At 44.9% G+C, this 22,324-nt stretch overlaps 1 protein-coding gene across 4 annotated transcripts in view; it reads right to left on the minus strand.

Moving 5' to 3' along the window:
• Window positions 1-5,903: 5,903 nt before the first annotated feature.
• The window catches only part of ZNF333 (zinc finger protein 333), a 39,132-nt gene continuing 22,711 nt past the window's right edge, over window positions 5,904-22,324 (minus strand). For 3 of the 4 annotated variants that reach the window (XM_082623713.1, XM_082623712.1, XM_082623715.1), the window contains 7 exons: window positions 20,496-20,612; window positions 19,195-19,282; window positions 12,398-12,486; window positions 11,668-11,794; window positions 11,155-11,250; window positions 10,577-10,653; window positions 5,904-10,074 (listed from right to left, as the gene is read on the minus strand). In XM_082623713.1, the coding sequence (XP_082479839.1) occupies window positions 8,977-10,074; window positions 10,577-10,653; window positions 11,155-11,250; window positions 11,668-11,794; window positions 12,398-12,486; window positions 19,195-19,282; window positions 20,496-20,612 (1,692 nt within the window). In that variant the 3' untranslated portion in view covers window positions 5,904-8,976. The remainder of the gene's footprint in view (window positions 10,075-10,576; window positions 10,654-11,154; window positions 11,251-11,667; window positions 11,795-12,397; window positions 12,487-19,194; window positions 19,283-20,495; window positions 20,613-22,324) is intronic. The other variant, XM_082623714.1, reaches the window with a different exon arrangement.

Genomic DNA, 22,324 nt, shown 5'->3' on the forward strand with positions numbered 1-22,324 from the left:
AGCAGAAATTAACACAATATTGTATATCAAATGTACTTCAATAAAATAAATTAAAAAGAACATAATGATTCTACATAAAAAAGGAAGATAGGATAATATATTTTGAATGTTTCTATTTGTGAACAGCAAGGAACTGTAAAACTATCAGAAATTCCTAAAATTTTAAAACTGCAATGAAGGTAGAAGGACGTGCTCTCACTCCCTCTTGCGAGAACACCAGAATCACAACTAACTGCAGGACAATCATCGACAGGAAGACACTGGAACTCACCAGAAAAGATACCCCACATCCAAAGACAAAGGAGAAGCTACAGTGAGACGGTAGGAGGGGCGCAATCACAGTAAAATCAAATCCCATAATTGGTGGGTGGCTGACTCACAGACTGAAGAACACCTATACCACAGAAGTCCACCCACTGGAGTGAAGGTTCTGAGCCCCAAGCTTCCCAACCTGGGGGTCTGGCAACAGGAGGAGGCATTCCTAGAGAATCAGACTTTGAAGCCTAGTGGGAATTGATTGCAGGACTTCGACAGGACTGGGGGAAACAGAGACTCCACTCTTGGAGGGCACACACAAAGTAGTGTGCACATAGGGACCCAGGGGAAGGAGCAGTGACCCCGGGGGAGACTGAACCAGACCTACCTGCTAGTGTTGGAGGGTCTCCTGCAGAGGTGGAGGGTGGCTCTCTTTCACTATGGGGACAAGGACACTGGCAGCAGAAGTTCTGGGAAGTACTCCTTGGCGTGAGCCCTCCCAGAGTCTGTCATCAGCCCCACCAAAGAGCCCAGGTAGGCTCCAGTGCTGGGTTGCCTCAGGCCAAACAACCAACAGGGAGGGAACCCAGCCCCACCCATCAGCAGTCAAGTGGATTAAAGTTTCACTGAGCTCTGCCCACCAGAGCAACAGTCAGCTCTACCCACCACCAGTCCCTCCCATCAAGCCTCTTAGATAGCCTCATCCATGAGAGGGCAGACAGCAGAAGCAAGAACTACAATTCTGCAGCCTGTGGAACAAAAACCACATTCACAGAAAGATAGACAAGATGAAAAGGCAGAGGACTGTGTATCAGATGAAAGAACAAGATAAAAACCCAGAAAAACAAATAAATGGAGATAGGCAGCCTTCCAGAAGAAGAATGCAGAATAATGATAGTGAAGATGATCCAGAACCTCAGAAAATGAATGGAGGCAAGATCAAGGAGATGCAAGAAATGTTTAACAAAGACCTAGAAGAAATAAAGAACAAACAGACATGAACAATACAATAACTGAAATGAAAAATACACTAGAAGGAATCAATACCAGTATACCTGAGGCAGAAGAATGGACAAGTGACCTGGAAGACAGAATGGTGGAATTCCCTGCTGTGGAACAGAATAAAGAAAAAAGAATGAAAAGAAATGAAGACAGCCTAAGAGACCAATGGGATAACATTAAACACAACAACATTTGCATTATAGCAGTCCCTGAAGGAGAAGAGAGAGAGAAAGGATCCAAGAAAATATTTGAAGAGATTATAGTCGAAAACTTCCCTAACGTGGGAAAGGAAATAGCCACCCAAGTCCAGGAAGCACAGAGAGTCCCATACAGGATAAACCCAAGGAGAAACACGCTGAGACACATAGTAATCAAACTGGCAAAAATTGAAGAAAAAGAAAAATTATTGAAAGCAGTAAGGGAAAAATGACAAATAACATACAAGGGACTCCCATAAGGTTAACAAATGATTTCTCAGCAGAAACTCTACAAGCCAGAAGGGAGTGGCATGATATGCTTAAAGTGATGAAAGGGAAGAACCTACAAGCAAGATTACTCTACCCAGCAAGGATCTCATTCACATTCTATGGAGAAATCAAAAGCTTTACAGACAAGCAAAAGCTAAGAGAATTCAGCACCACCAAACCAGCTCTACAACAAATGCCAAAGGAACTTCTCTAAGTGGGAAACACAAGAGAAGAAAAGGACCTACAAAAACAAACTCAAAAAAATTAAGAAAATAGTCATAAGAACATACATATCGATAATTACCTTAACTGTGAAGGGATTAAATGCTCCAACCAAAAGACACAGGCTTTCTGAATGGATACAAAAACAAGACCCATATATATGCTGTCTACAAGAGACCCACTTCAGACCTAGAGACACATACAGACTGAAAGTGAGGGGATTGAAAAAGATATTCCATGCAAATAGAAACCAAAAGAAAGCTGGAGTAGCAATACTCATATCACATAAAATAGACATTAAAATAAAGAATGTTACAAGAGACAAGGAAGGGCACTGCATAATTATCAAGGCATCAATCCAAGAAGAAGATATAACAATTATAAATATATATGCACCCAACATAGAAGCACCTCAATATATTCGGCAACTGCTAACAGCTATAAAAGAGGAAATCGACAGTTACACAATAATAGTGAGGGACTTTAACACCTCACTTACACCAATGGACAGATCGTGCAAAAAGAAAATGAATAGGAAACACAAATGACACAATAGACCAGATAGATTTAATTGATATTTATAGGACATTCCATCCAAAAACAGCAGATTACACTTTCTTCTCAAGTGTGCATGGAACATTCTCCAAGATAGATCACATTTTGGGTCACACATCAAGCCTCAGTAAATTTAAGAAAACTGAAATCATATCAAGCATCTTCTCTGACCACAAGGCTATGAGATTAGAAATGAATAACATTTCTAATGTTATTAGAACATAATAACACATAAAACGTAAATAACACAAACACATGGAGGCTAAACAATACGTTACTAAATAACCAAGACATCACTGAAGAAATCAAAGAGGAAGTCAAAAAATACCTAGAGACAAATGACAATGAAAACACGACAGCCCAAAACCTATGGGATGCAGCAAAAGCAGTTCTAAGAGGGAAGTTTATAGCTATACAAGCCTACCTCAAGAAACAAGAAAAATCTCAAATAAACAATCTAACCTTACACCTAAAGGAACTAGAGAAAGAAGAACAAACAAAACCCAAAGTTAGCAGAAAGAAAGAAATGATAAAGATCAGAGCAGAAATAAATGAAATAGAAACAAAGAAAACAATAGCAAAAATCAATAAAACTAAAAGCTGGTTCTTTGAGAAGATAAATAAAATTGATAAACCATTAGCCAGACTCATCAAGAAAAAGAGGGAGAGGACTCAAATCAATAAGATTAGAAATGAAAAAGGAGAAGTCACAACAGACCCCGCAGAAATACAAAGCATCTTAAGATACTACTACAAGCAACTTTATGCCAATAAAATGGACAACCTGGAAGAAATGTACAAATCCTTACAAAGGTATAACCTTCCAAGACTAAACCAGGAAGAAATGGAATATATGAACAGACCAATCACAAGTAATGAAATTGAAACTGTGATTAAAAATCTTCCAACAAACCAAACCCAGGGCCAGATGGCTTCACAGGCGAATTCAATCAAACATTTAGAGAAGAGTTAACACCTATCCTTCACAAACTCTTCCAAATATAGCAGAGGGAGGAACACTCCCAAACTCATTCTATGAGGACACCATCACCCTGATCCCAAAACCAGATAAACATTTAACAAAAAAAGAAAACTACAGGACAATATCACTGATGAACATAGATGCAAAAATCCTCAACAAAATACTAGCAAACAGAATCCAATAGCACATTAAAAGGATTGTACACCATGAACAAGTGGAATTTATCCCAGGAATGCAAGGATTCTTCAATATATGCAAATCAATCTATGTGATACACCATATTATCAAATTGATGAATAAAAACCATATGATCATCTCAATAGGTGCAGAAAAAGCTTTTGACAAAATCCAACACCCATTTATGATAAAAACTCTATAGAATGTAGGCATAGAGGGAACCTACCTCAACAGAATAAAAGCCATATATGACAAACCCACAGCCAACATCGTTCTCAATGGTGAAAAACTGAAACCATTTCCTCTAAGATCAGGAACAAGGCAAGCTTGCCCACTCTCACTACTATTATTCAACATAGTTTGGGGGGTTTTAGCCACAGCAATCAGAGAGTAAAAAGAAACAAAAGGAATCCAAATTGGAACAGAAGTAAAGCTGTCACTGTTTGCAGTAACATACTATACACAGAGAATCCTAAAGATGCTACCAGAACACTATTAGAGCTAATCAGGGAACTTGGTAAAGTAGCAGGATACAAAATTAATACACAGAAATCTCTTGCATTCATATACACTAATGATGAAAAATCTGAAAGAGAAATTAAGGAAACACTTCCATTTACCACTGCAACTAAAATAATAAAATACCTAGGAATAAACCTACCTAAGGAAACAAAAGACCTGTATGCAGAAAACTATAAGACACTGAAGAAAGAAATTAAGGATGACACAAACAGATGGAGAGATATACCATGTTCTTGGATTGGAAGAATCAACATTGTGAAGATGACTATACTACCCAAAGCAATCTACAGATTCAATGCAATCCCTATCAAGCTACCAATGGCATTTTTCCCACAACTAGAACAAAACGTTTCACAATTTGTATGGAGACACAAAAGACCCTGAATAGCCAAAGCAATCTTGAGGAAAAAAAAAAAAAAAAAAAAACGAAGCTAGTGGAATCAGCGCCCTGACATCAGACTCTACTACAAACAAAGCTCCAGTAATTAAGATAATATGGTACTGGCACAGAAATAGAAACATAGATCACTGTAAAAGGATAGCAACCCCAGAGATAAACCCACGCACATATGGTCACCTTATCTTTGATAAAGGAGGCAAGAATATACAATGGACAAAAGACAGCCTCTTCAATATGTGGTGCTGGGAAAACTGGACAGCTACAGGTAAAAGTATGAAATTAGAACACTCCCTAACACCATATACAAAAATAACCTCAAAATGGATTAAAGACCTGAAATGTAAGGGCAGACACTCTAAAACTCTTAGAGGAAAACATAGGCAGAACAATCAATGACATAAATCACAGCAAGATCTTTTTTGACCCACCTCCTACAGAAATGGAGATAAAAACAAAAATAAACAAATGGGACCTAATGAAACATCAAAGCTCTTGCACAGCAAAGGAAACCATAAACAAGTCGAAGAGACAACCCTCAGAATGGGAGGAAATATTTGCAAATGATGCAACTGACAAGGATTAATCTCCAAAATTATAAAAGCAGGTCATGCAGCTCAATATCAAAAAAACAAACAACCCAACCCAAAAAAATGGGCAGAAGACCTACATATACATTTCTCCAAGAAGATATACAGATTGCCAATAAACACATGAAGGATGCTCAACATCACTAATCATTAGAGAAATGCAAATCAAAACTGCAATGAGGTATCACCTCACGCTGGTCAGAATGGTCATTAACAAAAAATCTACAAACAATAAATGCTAGAGAGGGTGTGGAAAAAAGGGAACCCTCTTGCACTGTTGGAGGGAATGTAAATTGATACAGCCACTATGGAGAACAGTATGGAGGTCCCTTAAAAAACTATAAATAGAACTACCATACGACCCAGCAATCCCACTCCTGGGCATATACCCTGAGAAAACCATAGTTCACAAAGAGTCATGTACCCCAATGTTCATTGCAGCTCTATTTACAATAGCCAGGACATGGAAGCAACCTAGGTGTCAATCAACAGATGAATAGATAAAGAAGATGTGGCACATACGTACAATGGAATTTTACTCAGCTGTAAAAAGAAATGAAATTGAGTTATTTTTAGTGAGGTGGATGGACCTAGAGTCTGTCATACAGAGTGAAGTAAGTCAGAAAGAGAAAAACAAATACCGTATGCTAACACATACATATGGAATCTAAAAAAAAAAAAAAAGAAAGAAAGAAAAAAAAGGTTCTAATGAACCTAGGAGCAGGACAGGAAAAAAGGAACAGATGTAGAGAATGGACTTGTGGACACAGGGAGGGGGAAGCATAAGCTGGGACGAAGTGAGAGCATAGCATTGATATATATACACTACCAAATGTTAAATAGCTAGCTAGTGGGAAGCAGCTGCATAGCACAGGGAGATCAGCTCGGTGCTTTGTGACCACCTAGAGGGGTGGGATAGGGAGGCTGGGAGGGAGACGTAAGTGAGAGGGGATATGGGGATATATGTATACATATAGCTGATTCACTTTGTTATACAGTAGAATCTAACACAACATTGTAAAACAATTATACTCCAATAAAGATGTAAAAAAATAAAATAAAATTTTAAAAAAAGAATAAACTGCTGACAATGTGACAAAGATAAATTTCATGGGTACTATATTAAGTGAAAACACCAGACACAAGAGGGCATACTGTGTGGTTCTATTTCTCTGAACAGGAAAAACAGATTTATGGTGATAGAAGTCAGAAGAATACTGGTTACCTCTGATGATGGGGCTTATTGACTGGGCTAGGGCCCAAGGGAAACTTCCGGGGAGATAAAATATTTTATATTTGATGTGGGTTGTATAGACGTATATAAAATTCATTAAGGTATACATTAAAACTTATGAAATTTTACCTAAGTTTTTCCTCAATTAAAGAACTTTAAAACACAAAAATAGAATGTGAGTACAGGTTAAAATGGAGAATGGCCCCCTGGGATGAAGCTCTGTAGAGAGAGCCAGACTCTGTCACTTACCACCTTGCATACCTCTGTAAACTCACCTCAACTTTCCAGGCCTCAGTTTCCTCATCTGTGAATTGGGGATAATAACCAGTACCTTCCTGAAAGTCTGTGAGGACTAAATAACCTAAAAGATGCGAAGTTTAGGGTAGTAGCTACTATCTAGTAATAATAAGCACTAAATAATTATTTGCTAGTATGATGATGAATGGTTGAATATTCATTGCTAGGGAGAAAGATTGTCACTATAAGAATAAAAGGAACAATTATCTGGAAACTTAAGTCAAAAATCTTTTCATTTAATTCCATTTCTTCAAAATATGTGAAACTTAAAATTGACAGAATTACAAGACTTATTCAGTAATCCATACTTATGGTGGGAGAGTTTAATGTAGCTTTCTCAGTATATGATAGATAAGAAACTGCTAAGGACTGAATGTTCGTGCTCCCCAAAATTCACATGCTGAAGCCTCAGCCCCAAGAGGCCAGTATTAAGAGGTGGGGCCCTTGGGAGGTAACTAGGTCATGGGGATGCAGCCTTCATGAATGGGATCAGTGCCCTTATATAGAGACCCCAGAGAGCTCTCTTGCTCCCCTTCTGCCACATGAGGACACAGTGAGAATATGGCCATCTATGAACCAGGAAGTGGGCCCTCACCAGATGTCAAATCTACCAGCCTTGATCTTGGACTTCCAGCCTCCAGGACTGTTAGAAATGAATTTCTGTTGTTTATTAGTTACCCAGTCAACAGTATTTTTGTTATAGCAGCCTGAGCTAAGACAGAGACCAATATTTTAAAATGTGTAAAAGACTTTTAAACACAAATAATATGCTCCATCTAGTGAATATATGTAGAATACATTGATTTCAACTACCCACGAAGCATTTATAAAAATTGACCATATACTAAGTGCATCAGTTAGAGACTGCATTCAGCCATAATAAACCCATCCCTGCCTTCCCCCAGACTCCCCCCCCAAAAAAGACAATGTCATGTACCAGTAAGAAGTACATCTTATTCATGTAACAGAATGTCCAGAAATAAACAATCCAGGGCCGGTACAGCCATACAAGGACACCAACTGGGGAACCAGGATGGTTGTGACTTCTGGCCACACTCTCTTTAGCCTGTGGCTTTCACCCTCATGGTCACAGGATGGCTCCTCTAGCCCTGGACATGGTGTCTGCTTGTACAGAAGAAGGAGAGGGATCTGGCTAAATGAAACCACTCCTTTGCAACATCTTTCCCAGGACTCACACCCAGTGATGTCTCATACTGGCCAGGACTGGAGGATGTGGCCTCGCCTGGCAGCAAGAAGGACAGGAAGATGGAGGTGTTTTAATAGTGCACATTCCCTGATGGTGTTGTGGTTTGAATGATGCCCCCACAAAAGATATGTCCACCTGGCAACTATGGATGTGATCTGATTTGGAAAAGGGTCTTTGCAGATGTAATTAAAGATCTCGAGATGAGACCATCCTGGATATCTGGGTGGACCCTAAATCCAATGACAAGTGTCCTTATAAGAGACAGAAGAGGAGAAGACACAGACACACAGAGGAGAAGGCCATTTGAAAATGGAGGCAGAGATGGGAGAGATGCTGCCACAAGGCAAGGAACACCTGGAGCCACCAAAAGTTGGAAGAGGCAAGGAAGGAACCTCCCCTAGAGCATTTAGAGGGAGTGTGGTCCTGCAGACACCTTGATTTCAACTTCTGCCCTCCAGAACTGTGAAAGAATAAAATTCTGTTGTTTTAAGCCACAAAAAAAAAAATATAGTGCACAGTCCCAATCTGAACAACAACAAAAAAAACCTAAGTGCTTTTGTAAGCAAGAAGGGGCAATTTTGGTAGGCAACTAACAGGACGTGCCACACTAGACCTAAAAGCAAATCTCCACAAATACTTAACATTCAACAACATAAAGACCACACACCCTAAGAGTGTAATTAAATTAGAAACCAACAACAAAAAGGCAACTAAAAAGAAACACCCATATATATGCAGGAACTTTCTAGGATGACAGAAACAGTCTATATCCTGAAAGGAGTATTGATTACATACAAGTATACATCTGTCAAACTCATCCAACTGTACACTTAAGATTTATGCATTTCACTACAATTATACCTCTATAAAAATATACCCACGTACTTTTATTTAAAAACCTAATTCCATTTAACTCGTGTGTCAAAGAGTAAGTGGTAAAAGGAACTAAGACAATATGGAGAATTAAACCAAAATGAAAATATTATACATCAAAACATGGGATGTTGCTTAACGAGTACTATAAGAGATGATCACAGCCTTGGATGTTTATGTTTTTACAAATTGGAAGTTAATCAGCATGGGGCCCACTGTACGCAAGAGACACTGATAAAGGCAGGCCGCCAGTCCTGACGTTTTCTCTCCTGGCATGAGTCCTTTTATGCACGGTAAGTGAAGAGCTGTGCCTGAAGGCTTTCTCACACTGATTACATTCATAGGGTCTCCCTGCAGTGTGGGTTCTCACATGTACGATAAGGTGTGAAGACTGGCCAAAGGCTCGCCCACACTCCTGACACGCGTAGGGCTTCTTGCCGGTGTGGGTCCTCGAGTGTTTCCTGAGGGATGAGGGCTCACTGAAGGCTCGCCCACACTCCTGACACACGTAGGGCTTCTCTCCCGTGTGGGTCCGCATGTGACTCTTAAGGGTTGAGAGACGACTCAACACCTGCCCACATGTGGCGCACTCATAAAGCTTCTCCCCTGTGTGGATCCTCTTATGTACGTTCAGGTGAGTGCTCGTCCGGAAGGGCTTCCCACACTGGTTACATTCGTACGGTTTCTCTCTGGTGTGGGTCCGCAGGTGTGTCTTCAGCGATGAGTGTTCCCTGAAGGCTTTCCCGCACTGGCCGCATTCAAAAGGCTTCTCTCCGGTGTGAGTTCTCACGTGGCTCCTCAGAGAGGACGGCTGGTTGAAAGCTTTCCCACAGTCCTTACATTCATAGGGCTTCTCGCCCGTGTGGTTTCTCTGGTGCAAGATCAGGTTAAAGTTCCTCGTGAAGGTTTTCCCACACTGACTGCACTCGAAGGGTTTCTCTCCAGTGTGAGTTCTCATGTGCCGCCGCAGATTCGAGGAATACTTGAAGGCCTGCCTGCACTCCTGACATTCGAAGCACTTCTCCGCAGTGTGAGTCTTCTCGTGCCTGATGAGATCGGAGCTGTATCTGAACGATTTTTCACATTTGTTACATGCGTAGGTTTTATCCCCGCTATGGATTTTCTCAGGCACGATTAGGTGAGCAGTCTGGAAGAAGGATTTTCCACTCTCTCGGCATTCACAGGGGTTCCCTCCTGCAGGAATTCTCTGGTACTGAAAAAGTGGTTTGATGCTGTTAAAAGGTTTCCCTAGTACATTGCATTTATAGAGTTTTTCTCCAGTCTGAGGTTGCTCCTGTCAATTGAGGAAAATGGGAAGACCAGAGGCTTTATTGCATTCACAGATATTCTCCCCTAAGTGAAATGAGTGTAGGAAAGAGACATTCCTATAGCTGAAGATTTTACCATTTTAGTGTATCTATACCATTTCTACCCTGAGTTCCTTCAAGCAGATACTCTGTCACAAAGAGCTATCTTTTTCATTACTTTCATGGGGCTTCTTAGATGTAGTCTTTTTCTGAATTGTGTAAGGCTAAATTAAGTTTTAAATGCTCTACATCTGTGTCAGATTTACAAAAATGGTTAGCTTTGGGAACTGTGTAAAGCCACATCTTGATCTACATTTTGAGTTTTTCCCCAATTCATGACATTCACAGACTCTCTCCCAAGAAACTGCTTTCTCCTAGGTGAGTACCACTTGCCTTGAATCTCTCTCTGGGTTTCTTGTGTTTCTAACCTACAGAACCCCCACACATTTCCTACTGTAGAGGAACAAGAATAATCCCTTTATGCCTTACCCTTTTTGTGCCAATGGATGGAATCTCTGCAAAAATATCTTGGTTAGGAATTGACTCTTGGGGTTGAAGTTGAGGTTCTGGAATGAATTAAGGGGAGGAAATATTAAGCGCACAGAGAAGGAAACTGTGGGATCAAGATGACAAAAAAAGCTAGGCATGTGCACATTTTTTTTTAATACTGATCCTAAATATGGGAATAAACTATGAATAAGAGGAACGTATCAGAGAGTAAAGGAAAATTTTAAGGTGTTTGGCTATGTGAGGAGTCACGTAATCATAGGAACAAGGAATGGAAATAGTAGATAATTTACTAAGAAGGGATTCTATGAAGATTGGGACTGATGTTGAGAGAAAGTATTAGTAAGAACATACAGTGGGGAGGAACTGGATGAAATATACACATGGAAGTGCTAAATGTGAAAAGGAGGTAGGATAAATCTTTCTATGAAGCCAAAGTAAAGCATTAGAGATAAAAAGGGAAGGGAAAGAGGAAAGAAAGTGGAATTTACTGAGGGAGCTCAACCCAACAGCCTTCCCCATCAAGGGCACTAAGCACCCCTAATCTGCCTGGTGCTCACCTAAGTGGGTTCCTGGGAAGATCCCTCTCTCAGTGACACACAGCTCTTCTCTTTGCTCCAAATGGGAAAATGTACTGGCTTTGCAGAGTTGATCTCCTGCTCGTGGGAAAAGATGCAGGGTATGAGCAACTGTGCCTGCCATGCAACGGGAGCCGATATTCTGAAGTCTTTAGGGTCACTGGAGATGGGAATAGCAAAATGGGCGCACCTATATTCTGATGGCACGGCCGAGCTCTTTCACTAAGGAACCAAAGTACAAGCTCCCTCACTGGGTCCCGAAGGACAGCGGGAACTCTCCAGTCCCCAAAACCCGGCGCCTGGCTCAGGGACACACTTGAGAAGACAAGAAACAATGGACAGATCTTCATTTCCAAGAGGAAACCACTAGACTATAAGCACGATGAAGGCAGGACCTTCCTGTCTCTTCACCTCTCGATTTCCGAAACCAGCACAGTTCCAGGAAACCACAGTAGCTGCGCAAGTGTGTGGATGAAGCAGCGAGGCCAGCCTTACCCACAGAGGCCAGGTTCCTATAGTTCTCCAGCATCACGTCTCTGTACAGGCTTCTCTGAGCAGAGTCTAGAAACAGCCATTCTTCCGGTGTGAACATCACGGCCACATCCGCAAAGGTGACTGGTTCCTAAAATGCACACCCGTCCCTGCTCAGCCAGGGGCCACCCCAACCAATACTCAAGAGGACAGTGGGGGGCTTGCAGGCCTGGGAAAGGGACACCTCCATGTAGAGGATGTTCAGACACAGTTCTGAAGTCTCTCTGCTCAGGCCTCAGAACTAGGACTCTTCTCCATCTACTCTTCCCTCCCTAAATGACAGCATCCCAAGGGGTGGCAGAAAAGGACCTCAACTTCAAGACAGGACTTGGTTATTAACAACTAGCTGGGAAGCCCTTCCCCTCTAGCCCCAGGGTCCAGCAGACCTGATCGCATTACAGGCAAGAGAAAAATGTTTGGTAAATGACAACTGTTTGCTCTTGGGAGACCATGATGACTATAAGACAAGAACAGCTCACGTCCTCGTCCTGCTTTCCCTCCTGACATTCAGCTGAACATGGCCCTTGATAACCGGGGGAAGGCCTGAATGAGGGAGTGGGGTCACTGCCCACCCACCGTTAGAGGCCCAGTGCCTGGAAGCCTAGAGACCAGTCCTCTGGGGTCAAGAAACTCCCAGACAGGGGAAGGGGACAAGGAGGCAAAGCAAGAAGAAGAACAAGTATTTGTTACTTACCTGCAGACAAGTGTTCAGTGTCCCAGGAGCCACGGCTTCTGCCTCTGTGCTCTCCTCCCGGAGCCGGGTGGGGTCCTGAGCAGGCACTGCTGCAGGAGAAGAGGGGAGCCGTGAGGGTCTGGGCCTGGCCCAGTGACCCCACTTGCAGGGCCAAGGGCTGCCCACCCTGTGAATGACCGCATGTGCACACACATATGCACACACTCCCAGGGACACACACATGTAAGGTACAGAGATGCATGCACATATGCTTGCACACACTCCCGGCTGCTTGGGCACACATGTACACTCACACACACCAGTACACACGCATGCACACACTCACACAAATGTTTACATACACACAGACACACCATGCATACACAGTATGTGCATACCCACACTGACAAGCACACACACAAACACACAGAAATATACAGACATACACACAGACACACATGCACGCACACATGCACGCATGCACACACACGTTTCCTCTGTTCCAAATCTCTGGAGCCACAGTCTCAATTCACCAACAGACTCTGAAGTTTCTGGGGCACCCCTTTCTCCCCCTTGATTCAGCCCTGGGTCAGCTGTTCCACCTTAGCTGCTGGGCCCCTTCCTCTGCCCCAATTCCGCAGGGCCGATAGCACCCCAGGACTTAACCACAAGTAGGGGACAGAGAAACCACTACCTCCCTGTGAGTGTGCCTGAGAAGGAAGCATCCTTCCTTTCCTGCCTTCAAATCAATAACATCCCTCATACGCACCAGGCCTCTTCACTCTGGCCTGTTAGAGAGGAGCAAGTGATTCCCCAGCCAACCCTTGTCTCCCTGCACCCTCACCTCCCCTCTTGATGGGACCTTTCCCCTTGGTAATTGAACCTGAATCACGTCCAATCCCTGACCCCATGTCATTAGTTTCCCGGGGCTGCTGTAACAAAATACCACAACTGGGTGGCTTAAAGCAACAGAAATGTATTCTCTCAGAGTTCTGGAGGCCAGAAGCCCAAAATCAAGGTGTGGGCAGGGTCACACTCTCTCTGAGACTCTGGGTAGAGTCCTTCCTTGCCTCTTCTTGGCTTCTGGTGGTGAAGGTCAATCCTGGGCTTGTAACTGCATGTCCCTCTAATCTCTGCCTCTGTCATCACATGGTTGTCCTCCCCACTGTGTGTCCCTGTCTTCACATGGCATTTTCTCCTTCTTACGAGGGCACCATTCATATTAGGTTAGGGCCCACCATCATGACCTCATCTTAACTTGACGGCATCTACAAAGACCCTATTTCCAAATAAGGTCACATTCACAGGTACTGAGGGTTAGGACTTCAATATAGCTTTTTTTGGGGGGGGGTAGGCTGTTACAATTCAAGATGTAATACTCCACACTTCCCTCTAGCTACTGTTCTACCTCTCTGTTCCCCATCGTGGGAAATCTCTGTATCTGTTTTCTCACCTCCTACTCACTTCCCAACATCACCATTCCAAGGACCAGCACCTCACTAGGATCATCTGTGACCTCCATCCAGAGTGGGGATCTAGTTGACATATTCAGTCATCCAATCCCTCCATCTTAAAACCCACCCCCTTGGGCTTCAGTGCCCACCTCCCCCCAGCCTCCCTCCCGGTTTCCTGTATAGGCTCCTCCTCCATCACTTGCTGGTGTCCCCATGGCGCACACCTTCCTCTTCTCACCTTGTAGTCTCCGCCTCGGAAGGCACCGTCCCCGGCTCTGGGCGTCAATTCCCAACTACCTGACAAGGCCCAAATCTCCAGGCTGACCCTCACATCTGCACTCCAGACCCATATACCCAACCATTGGCTCTGATATCTCCACTCATCTACCTGGGGGAATACGAATGAAACATCCAAAATGAGCTAGAGGGGGGGCGCTTCTTGCCCCAGCAGGTGGAGGACAGAGATTCAAGCCACAGAGTATCATTCTCAGGCTTTGAACTTGCCCTGCTGGGTTTCAAACTTATGTGAGACCCAGGACCCTTGTTTCCTCTCCCTTTGGGAACAGGAATGTCTATCCAATGCCTGCCCCACCATTGTATTTTGGAAGGAGAGAACCTGTTTTCTGGTTTTACCAATTTACAGATGGAGAGGAATTATGCCCCCAGGATGGATCACACCCCCAGTCTCACCATACCTGATTTAGATTATTTAGATGACAAGACTTGGGACATTTTGAGTCAATATCTAGATGAGATTTTAGACAGAGTTGATGTTGGAATGGGTAAAAACTTTGGGGATGTTGGGATCATGTGACTGTATTTTGCATGTAAGGAGGATATGAATTTGGGGGGTCCAGAGAGCAGACTGTTATGAGTTGAACTGTGTCCCCCCAAAAAATAACAAGTCCTAACCCCCAGTACCTCAGAATATGACCTTACTTGGAAATAGGGTTTTTGCAGATGTTAAGATAAAGTTATGGTGGAGTAGGGGGCCCTTAATCCAATACAAATGGTGTCCTTATAAGAGGAGAAGAGATACCGAATGAGGGGAGAAAGCCACGTGGCAAGGCAGGGAGAGATGGGAGCGATGCACCCACAAGCCAAGGAATACCAAGGCTTACAGCAACCGCCAGAAGCTAGGAAGAGGCAAGAAAGATTATTTCCCTACAGGTTTCACAGGAAGCATGGCCTTGCCGACACCTTGATTTCAGACTTCTGACCTCAGAACTGTGAGACAGAAATTTCTGTTGTTTCATCTACTCCATCCCCCCCCAAAAAAATGCACTCATCACCTTCTTCTCAAAGCCTGTCCTTCTTCCAATGTCCCTGTTCTCAGATGAGCAATCCCACCCCCTCTGACCCCAACAATCAGTCAAAAAAAAAATCAGTGATGACATTTCTACACCCACTCCACCCACCCCATTCCCCTTCCTCCCACCCTGTCCCTGATATGGGGAAAGCCTATATCATACTTCTCATTTGGACCCACTTAAGTGTCACTCCTTCGGAGAGTCTCTCCTCCCCATTACCCTTCTTTTCTCTAAAAAGACCCTTTCCTTTCTTCACAGCCCTTACCTATCTATAACCAGCTACTTTTTTTTTTTTTTTTTTGCTTCCTTAGGTGATTATCTTCCTCTCCCCCAATGGACTGACAGCTTCGGAAGAACAAGCCTGGAGTCCTTTTCCTTTTGCTACACCCTCACCCCCCAACCGTGCTTGGCACATAAAAATGCCCTGGAATGTCTAGTAAACGAATGCACACATGACTCATCAAACTATCTCAACTCGACCTCCTGTGTACATCTTACATGGTTCCTAGCTTACCTGCTGTGAAGACAAGAGTTAACACAGCAGGCCTGACTGCTCTCCTCAGCAAGGCCTGCCAGCAAGGCTGACCCTCAGCTGGCCTCTGGGAACTTGGATTTCGAGAGGGTTCCCACCACGCTAACTGATAAGAGGGTCTCACTCTCTAATTACACTGTACAAACAGTGCGGTTTAGGCTGAATGCCCGTTTTCCTTCTGGAAGTCTGGAATTTAGGTATGTGCTGGGCAGAGGGTGCCTACATGACCAGCCCCCAGGGAAAATCCTGGGCTCTGAGTCTCTAATGAACTTCCCTGTAGATAACACTGCACACGTGTTGTCACAGCTTGTTGCTGGAGGAATTAAGCATGTCCCATGTGACTCCCTTGGGAGAGGACTCTAGAAGCTTGTGCCTGAATTCCTCCAGACTTCACCCCGTGAGCCTTTTCCCTTTGTTGATTTTGCTTTGCATCCCTTCAATGGAATAAATCATAGCCATGAGTACAACTGTAAGCTAAGTCCTGAGTCCTCCTAGCAAATTGTCAAACCTGGGAGTGGTCTTAGGGACCCCGACACATCTACTCCACACTCACCCCTAAGTCTAGGCCACCACCATCCTTTTCCTAACTGCCTCCACCCACCACTCGTATCCTCCCGAGGCCCATCCTCCTCCCAGGTGCTGAAAGACCAGGCTCTTCTTCCCCAGTGCCCAGTGGATTTTACAGATGCCATTCCTAGGCCTGAACTCCTCTCCCCAAACCTCCAAACAGACCAACATCTAAACGATACAGTAATTATTATGGTCTTAAGCCACCCCTGTCCCCAGAGGTCAGGTGGCAGTGTCTAGTATCTTAGCTCGGGCAGCTGTAACAAAATACCACAGACTGGGTGGCTTAAACAACAGAAATTTATTTTGTCACAGTTCTGGAGGCTGGAAGTCTGAGATCAGGGTGCCAGCATGGTCCGGCTCTGGTGAGAATGCTCTTCCTGGCTGGCAGACATCTGCCTTCTCACTGTGTCCTCACATGGTGGAGAACTCTGCTTTTTCTCTTCCTGTTCTTATAAAGACACCAGTTCTATGGGATCAGGGCTCCACCCTTAAGACCTCGTTTAACCCTAACAACCTCCTTAAAGGCCCTGTCTCCAATACAGCCACATGGGAGGTTACAGCATCAACATATGCATTAGAGGGGGACAATCCATAGCACCCGAAGACGTCTTTGGTCATCATGACTAGGGTGTTATGGGCTGAATTGTGCCCCTCCAAAGATTCATATGTTGAAGCCCTAACCCCTGGAATCTCAGAATATAACTGTATTTGGACATAGGGTCTTTTCAGAGGTCATTAAATTAAAATGAGGTCAGTAGGATGGGTCCTAATCCAATGTAATTGGTGGAAATTTGGACACGGACACATAGAGGGGAAATGCAGGAAGAAGACGGACATCAACAAGCCAAAGAACAGATCATGGCCCTCAGGAGAAATCATCCCTGCCAGCATCTTGATCTTGGACCTCTGTCCTCCAAAACTGTGAGAAAACAAAGTTGTGTTGTTTAAGCCACCCAGCCTGTGGTACTTTGTTATGGGAGCCCTAGCAAACTAATACAGGGGGAGGTGGTACTGCCAGCTAGTGAGTGGCGGCCAGGGATGCTGCTAAACATCCTACAACACGCAGGACGGCCCCCACCACAGAGATCCAGCCTCTGTGTCAGGAGTGCTGGAATTGAGAAACTAGGTCTAAACTTAAATTTCCCAGAGCTCCTCTCTGCCCCCCAAGATAAAGCCCTCCTGTTATACGCTTCCATTGCATTCCAGTCTCCATTTAAAAATATGACCACCAAGCCAGACTGTGAACTCCATGGGGGAGGGCCTCAGGGTTTGGTCTGTAATTGTTTCCCAGTGCCCATCTCACCACAGGATGACATCAGTGAGTACTTCAAGAGTACCTTCCGGAGCACTTCAAAAGCACAGAGCACACCAAGTACTTCAACAGTACTTTATGGCACAGATGGCCAAAAAGCACAGGAAAAGATGCTCAACATCACTAATTATTAGAGAAATGTAAATCAAAACTACAATGAGGTATCACTTCACACAGGTCAGAACGGCCATCATTAAAAAGTCTACAAACGATAAATGCTGGAAAGGGTGTGGAGAAAAGGGAACCCTCCTACACTGCTGGTGGGAATGTAAATTGGTACAGCCACTAAGGAGAACAGTAGGGAGGTTCCTTAAAAAGCTAAAAATAGAGCTACCATATGATCCTGCAATCCTGCTCCTGGGCATATACCCAAAGAAAACTATAATTTGAAAAGATATGTGCACCCCAGTGTTCACTGCAGCACTATTTACAATAGCCAGGACATGGAACCAACCTAAATATCCATCGACAGAGGAATGGATAAAGAAGATGTGGTATATATATACAATGGAATATTACTCGGCCATAAAAAAGAACGAAATAATGCCATTTGCAGCAACATGGATGGACCTAGAGATTGTCATACTGAGTGAAGTAAGTCAGACAGAGAAGGACAAATATCATATGATATCACTTATATGTGGAATCTAAAGAAATGGTACAAATGAAGTTATTGACAAAATAGAAATAGAGTCACAGATGTAGAAAACAATCTTATGGTTACCAGGAGGGAAAGGGGGGAGGGATAAATTGGGAGACTGGGATTGACATATACACACTACTATATATAAAATAGATAACTAATAAGGACCTACTGTATAGCACAGGGAACTCTATTCAATACTCTGTAATGACCTATAAGGGAAAGGAATCTAAAAAAGAGTGGATATATGGATATATGTAACTGATTCACTTTTCTGTACAGCAGAAAGTAACACAACATTGTAAATCAACTATACTCTAATAAAAAATTAAAAAAATAAAAAAATAAAACGAGTACATTATGGCAGAGCCTGGCCCAGAAGGCGTACCAAAAATATATAGAACAACAACATATAACCCAAATCTAAGAATTACTTCCTGTCAGTGGCATAATACAGATTCCAAATGTAAGACTGGATGATATGATTAATAAACAAAATTTATTATTCTTACAATAAGGCAAGATGGAAGGAAACAAACGCCTTGCAGTTCAAGCTACAATGTTATTTGTCCTCCAGAATTAATTTTTTCCCCCACTTCTCAGGAGATGCGGCTTTTAGCCTCATTTTTTAAAAGCTCAGTTCAAACATGTGCCACTTATAGTAAACTCAACTGTAACCTTCAGCATCGACATGCTTGCGCAGTGGAGAATTTAACCGTGCCCCAAAAGAGGTCTGGCCTTTGCCATAGTTGAGTAGGGACTGCTCTTCCGTAACAGAAAGATCTGAGACCAAAAAAACAAAAAAAGAATCCCAGCCCACAATCCCTACAAAGTGCCTTTCCCCTTGCGTATGTAAATAATGAGAGATTGCCTCATATATTCTCGCCCTATGGCAACGACCGCAATCAGAGAGGAAAAGGCGGCGGATGCAAGTTCCCAGACACAACACAGCACAGCAGGGCCCTCTGGCTGTCAATTCCACCCAGCTCTCACTCACCAGAACCCCCAGCCCCCAACAGGTTGAGGAGGCGCAGCGCAGGCTCCGGCGTGGCCACCCTCTGAATCTGCACAGCCACCTTCAGCCCCTGGACAGAGTGACGGGAACATTAGTCACACAGTCGGTGGGATCCACTCACACCTGCTCACCCAGACTGAATTGGCATGACTGGCCCTGCTTTGGGGAACACACTGAACATACAGGGACAGGCCCTGTTCCCCTGTCCAGCTTTACAATTCTTCAGTATAAAGTTAACCACTGTCGTGGAATTTCAACTCCAAGATGGGATGGAGAGAGGGAGCCTGGGTAAGGGAGGCTTCCTCTGAGCAGCCTCCAGTAGTGGGGGAAATGCTGGAGCAAAGAGGGGCAGTGGATGGCCAGCAGATTGAGGGGTAGAGGGAGGATGCAGAGGTGGACCTCTGCAAATGAGGGGACGTTAGTAAACTATTCCAGAGGGGAAGCCCTGCTGTGGGAGAAAGGACCTGAACTCTCCTCTACCGCCAGCCACTCCCTTGGGAAGGGTATTTGAACTGACTTGCATTTCTAAGGGATGCCTCTGGCCTCGGTGTCCAGGGTGATGCCCAGTGGCAGCAGGAGCCTGTCAGGAGCAGTTCCCGGGGGTCCAGGAGAAATAACGGTGGCTCTGGGCAGGGTGGTGGCACCAGGAACAGAAGGAGCAGTCAGAGGTAGGTTTATATTTTGGAGGAAAAGTTCGTAGGACTTGGTGGTGGACGGGAAGTCAATGTGGCAGGTCCCTCAGGGCAGGTGATGGGCAGGGACAGGTGAGAGGAGGCCCCTCCTCCTCAGCGCGGGGCTCATAGCACACCTTAAAGTGTCCTTCTCTGTAACTCTGTCCACCTCAGTACCAAAACACAAGGCCCTGAGCCAAGAACTTGGTTACCGGCCTGGACACTCTTCACACAGCCCTTGGACCCACTCATTCCTGTAGGTTTCCTGGCCATTGACAGGGTGGGAATGAGGGTGGAAGGACTGGACGAAGAAAGGCTGGACCCAGAGAGGCAGGGCCTGGACCCTAGTTGCTAGCCCCTCCCCTAGGACTGCTCTGGGCCTGACATCACACTAGGGATATTTACATTCAATGCAGAAACGCCACGGCGTGTACAGCAGTTCCTACCAGGAGGTAAGGCTGGGCCTCCAGCATGTTCCAAGTTCCCCCAACAGTTGGCAGTTGGCCCTAGATTCGTCCCTCCCTCCTGCCTCCCCACCTAACAAAACTCCTGAACCCCAGGCTTTCCTGGCTGGGGCTGGGGCCCTCCCAGCAAACCACTTCCCAGGCTTACTGTGTCCTCAGAAGACCAAGGTGACTCCTGGAGAGCTGACCGGTCCCCTGGAGTCAGAGGTGTCCCCCTCTCTCCCATCGTAGGCTTGATCTGCATCCTCAGGTCCAGCCCCAGCCCCTGGGAAAAGGCATGGAGGGTGCTGAGCAGGACAGAGGTGGTATGCAGGCTGTTCTCACCCTCAGAGACCCTAAGTTTGGGACTAGTGCCAACAGAATTTGGGGAACGTGGGCCTGGAAGTTTCAGACCTGGTGATTCCCCCTATTGCACTGTGGGCCCCTGCCACCCACGAGGACTGATCATGCCAGAGACTTGGAGACAGACCTGACCCCTTTCTGGTTCTGGAGAGGCCCTGTCTGGAGGATAGGCCACAAGCCCTTGGAGGCACTACAAGATATTTTACTAGAAAGGTTTCTATAGATAGGCTGGGAGCCCTTGGCTCTGAATATGAACTTCATTCTATGTTTTCTTAGAGTCCATATTTGTCTACCTGGCATCCATCAATCACCGGGCCAAACTAATGGCCACAGTTGTTTACATCTCCCGTGTGATCCACAGCTCGTACTCCGAACCACCTCCTTTATCTAGTTCTCACACACCAAGCCAACATTCCCCCTGCCCTAAATCACCAAGGCCAGTTACCAGACAACTGGGGACAGCCCCCATGCCTCAAGATCCCCCAGAATTATTACTCAACCTCACCAATCCTAAGCTGTTTACCCTGCCCTGCCTTGCCTTTCCTACAGAAAACCAATAAAGGCTCTGGCCTAGAGTCTCTCCTCACTCCTGTCAGCCTCCTGACTGATGCTGGTGCTTCCTTGTGTGGCCCTGTGTGGCGTGGCCAGCCCCCTCCTCTCAAGAAATGTAAGTCGCTGTCACTGGCCTCTCCACGTCATCCCTCAGTCACCTCCGTACATTGAAATCCCGGGGGGTACCATTTTGAGACAAATGTTTTAATCAGAGTAATTCTGATACAGAGCACTCTTCTGGAAGGTTTTTAGGGGTTCCGCCTAGTACAGGCACTGCGGATCCAGCAGAAAACAAAAGAGGTGAAACCACAGCCTTGAGGAGCTGGGAGTTGTGCAGGAGAGGAGGCGTGGGTGGCCCTGGGACAGTAGGAAGGCTTAGCCTGGAGATGCCCATTCTTTGGGGCTACAGGGCCTTGGTCTGTCCCTGGCCACCAGCACTTATTCACACGTGACCTAAGAGCTGCCATAAGGGGCCCCAGTGATTGTGACAAGGCTCAGTGACACCCACATGGCCTAGAAGGGATAACCAAAGGTTCAGCCACATCGACCAAGTATCAGGATGTGCGATCCTCAAGCAGAAGATCCTGGTGACTAAGACGGCAGTCTCTAGAGACAGGCCTGGATTTGACTCACAGCCTCACATATGCTGGACCACTTAGGGGCATATTCAGGGATGAACTGCTTGATTCCTCTACACAGAAGGAACTGTAGTGGGATTCCTCTATATAAAAGGAAGTGGACCACTTATGCCCACTCAGAACATTCTGTGACTGCCTGTGTTTCCAGATGCAGCAGAAGCCCCTCCTCTCCCACACTCAGTACTCACTACTGAGCTGGCAGTGAAGTTCTGTGGAAAGTGCTGGAACCCCATACTGAGAGGAAAGAGCCCACAGAAACCACAGAGGACACCCGTCCCTCATGGCCCGTACTCCCTCCCTCACACGGTCCATCTGCTGATTGAGGCATGGTGCCGGTAGGGGCCTGGAGCCGTTTTTACCAGCACCCATCTGTTCACTCCTTCATTCAACAGGCATCAATCGAGAGCTCTATAATGGCGCACAGAACACTCTATAATGGGGTTAC

Source organism: Mesoplodon mirus (genome assembly GCF_964341445.2).
Source record: "Mesoplodon mirus genome assembly, chromosome: 5".
Lineage (NCBI taxonomy): Eukaryota > Metazoa > Chordata > Mammalia > Artiodactyla > Ziphiidae > Mesoplodon > Mesoplodon mirus.